The sequence below is a fragment of the Penaeus japonicus genome, unplaced genomic scaffold (assembly GCF_977035675.1).
Source record: "Penaeus japonicus unplaced genomic scaffold, GWHDUDI00000001_assembly GWHDUDI00000010, whole genome shotgun sequence".
NCBI lineage: Eukaryota > Metazoa > Arthropoda > Malacostraca > Decapoda > Penaeidae > Penaeus > Penaeus japonicus.
Genome location: NW_028234412.1, coordinates 20,085,282 through 20,087,781, shown reverse-complemented (window position 1 = coordinate 20,087,781; position 2,500 = coordinate 20,085,282). Strand labels below are relative to the sequence as shown.

The 2,500-nt window shown below is 48.7% G+C and overlaps 1 protein-coding gene across 4 annotated transcripts in view; it reads right to left on the bottom strand.

Moving 5' to 3' along the window:
• Positions 1–2,500, bottom strand: part of for (cGMP-dependent protein kinase for) — a 712,760-nt gene that overhangs the window by 536,242 nt on the left and 174,018 nt on the right. For 2 of the 4 annotated variants that reach the window (XM_086540959.1, XM_086540960.1), the window contains exon 1: positions 906–1,295. The exons of the other annotated variants lie outside the window; for them this stretch is intronic. In XM_086540959.1, coding sequence (XP_086397085.1) covers positions 906–1,237 — 332 coding nt within the window. In that variant the 5' untranslated portion in view covers positions 1,238–1,295. Of the gene's footprint in view, positions 1–905; positions 1,296–2,500 lie in introns of those variants that run through there. 4 annotated transcript variants of the gene reach the window in all.

Here is a 2,500-nt window from a genome sequence, read left to right as displayed (position 1 = left end):
CTCCTGCACATTTTACCAACATTACGTGAAGGATTTTAAAGCCCTCTTTAGAGACAAATAGCTGAGTCCTTTCTGTGCGGGGGTGAGGGGGGGTTAGAAATGGTGAGCAAAGCCCTTAGATGTTCAAATATTCCCCAAACTCCCCCAATTATTTTCCGTGCCCCCTCCCCTACCCTAAACCTCGACCAGCGCCGATTACAATATCATACGACTAAGCCCATGCATGACACGAGGCCGGATACGCCGGGAGTGTCATGCATTCAGCATAAAACATCCGGTCGGGAAAGACAAGTCACACACTGGTTGTATAGCGAGTGTCTGGTTGTTTGCACTGGCTTGCAACCTCTTGTATTGGCTGCGAAGCACGGTAAGACATTCCTCCCCAGGAAGGGACTATAAAGAGGAACGTCTCACTCTGTGCCATCAATTAGATTAGAAATGAATGAAACCGACATTTTTCACGGCTCACTCTCTGAAGATACACCATGCGGTGTATCTTCAATCAATACAGATCAAGACAAAGCAATACAAAATTTTTCAAACCATTTCGTTGAGAGCGAAATCATGTTACATAACGCTAGTAGTACCATCATCGTAAAGATAAGAGCGAAAGTCTATCTAAAGCTTCCTGTGACTTTTCAACATACATTGGACCACGTGACCCAAGCACTGCGACACGTGCATCATCCCCAGTCCCCATTGCGCTATGGTAGCGTGCAACACCCATGAAGTGGGTGTGCGTGGCGGCTGTAGCGGTAGTTTGGTGTGGCGGCGGCGGCGGCAGTATCAGCGCGTTGGGAGAAATGAGGGCAGTACACCAACCGCCGCTGCTGCCAGGCAAAGGTCCTGCCACCGCCACCCAGGTTCCTGTGGCTCGCTCGCTCTTCCTCCTGTTCCTCCCTTACCTGGCGGATTTGGGGACCTCGGGGAACGTCGTTTGGCTGAGGGAGTTGAGTTCCTGCACCGTTTTCATGGCCTGCGGCTCGGCGGAGATGCCCTGAGCTCGGGTCTTCCTGGCCTGCATTTTGCCTCCTCCCGCCGAAGCGCCCGTCGCGTACGGCATAACACTCTGGAATTTATCCAGTTGCGACCTGAGCTCCACAATTTCGTCATCGCGAACTTTTAGCTTGGCTTCCAAGTGACGGATAATGTCGTCCTTCTTACAAAGGAGCTCTTGCAATTCTAATGAACCCATTTTCTGAATACACTCATCGGCATCTCTCATGAATTGCGGCATTGCACAACGCGCTCCACCATCACAGTTGTCAAACACCAACTAACCGCACACGAGGTGTCAGACCTGTTCAAGACGCCGATCTGCCAGAGGTCCCAGCGCGCTCCACGCCGTCAGCTGACCATTTCTCCCGCCCGTTTTCCTACTTCCCTCCATTATTTTTCACCAAACCGTCATAAGCATCAATCACGACCAATATACCAAAAATAATCTTTATTTCAAACCTAAAACTGACCTCCAACAATGAGGGGAACAAAGTTGTTTTTGTATTTTAGTGAGCGTTTCGAAAGGAAAGTGGCACTAGCCAACTCGGTCACTCCGTCTGCTCCCTCTCGTGGCGCAACCCCGAAGCAACAGGTGGGGGCGGGGCCTGCCATTCATATCGTTCCCTTTTTTCGCTTACTTACGCTGGAATAAAGTGCACACTTCTCTTGTACATCATTATCCAACAAAGCACAATGAAACCAACATAATATGTAGCTCAGTATAGCATTAGTGACTTTAATATCAATTTATCGGCATTAAGTTTCACACTCTCGCTCGCTCTCGCTCTCTCGCTCTCTCTCTCTGAACGTATATGTGTATAGACTGATAATGTGGATGTGTGCTAGTTCGTGTTCTCCATACTAGTTTATTAACTAATATCGCCGTATATGTTTTTAATCAAAGATTTCAGACACGTAATACCTAAGACTTGTTTGCTACGTATTCAATTGAATGAAAGAAAATAATGGGGGGTATGTAATGGATAGACAGACACACATACAAAAACATACACATATACACATAAATACACACACGCACGCGCGCACGCACATACACGCACGCACGCACACACATATATTCATAAACACATTGACAAAGGGAGAGAGAGAGAGAGAGAGAGAGAGAGAGAGAGAGAGAGAGAGAGAGAGAGAGAGAGAGAGAGAGAGAGAGAGAGAGAGAGAGAGAGAGAGAGAGAGAGAGAGAGAGAGAGAGAGAGAGAGAGAGAGAGAGAGAGAGAGAGAGAGAGAGAGAGGAGAGAGGAGAGAGAGGAGAGAGAGAGAGAGAGAGAGAGAGAGAGAGGATGGGGAGGGGTGAGGGAGGAGAGGGAGAGAGAGAGAGAGAGAGAGAGAGAGAGAGAGAGAGAGAGAGAGAGAGAGAGAGAGAGAGAGAGAGAGAGAGAGAGAGAGAGAGAGAGAGAGAGAGAGAGAGAGAGAGAGAGAGAGAGAGTGAGAGAGGGGGGGGGGGCAGCCAGGAAAAGAGAAAACCTAACCTAGCCAGCCA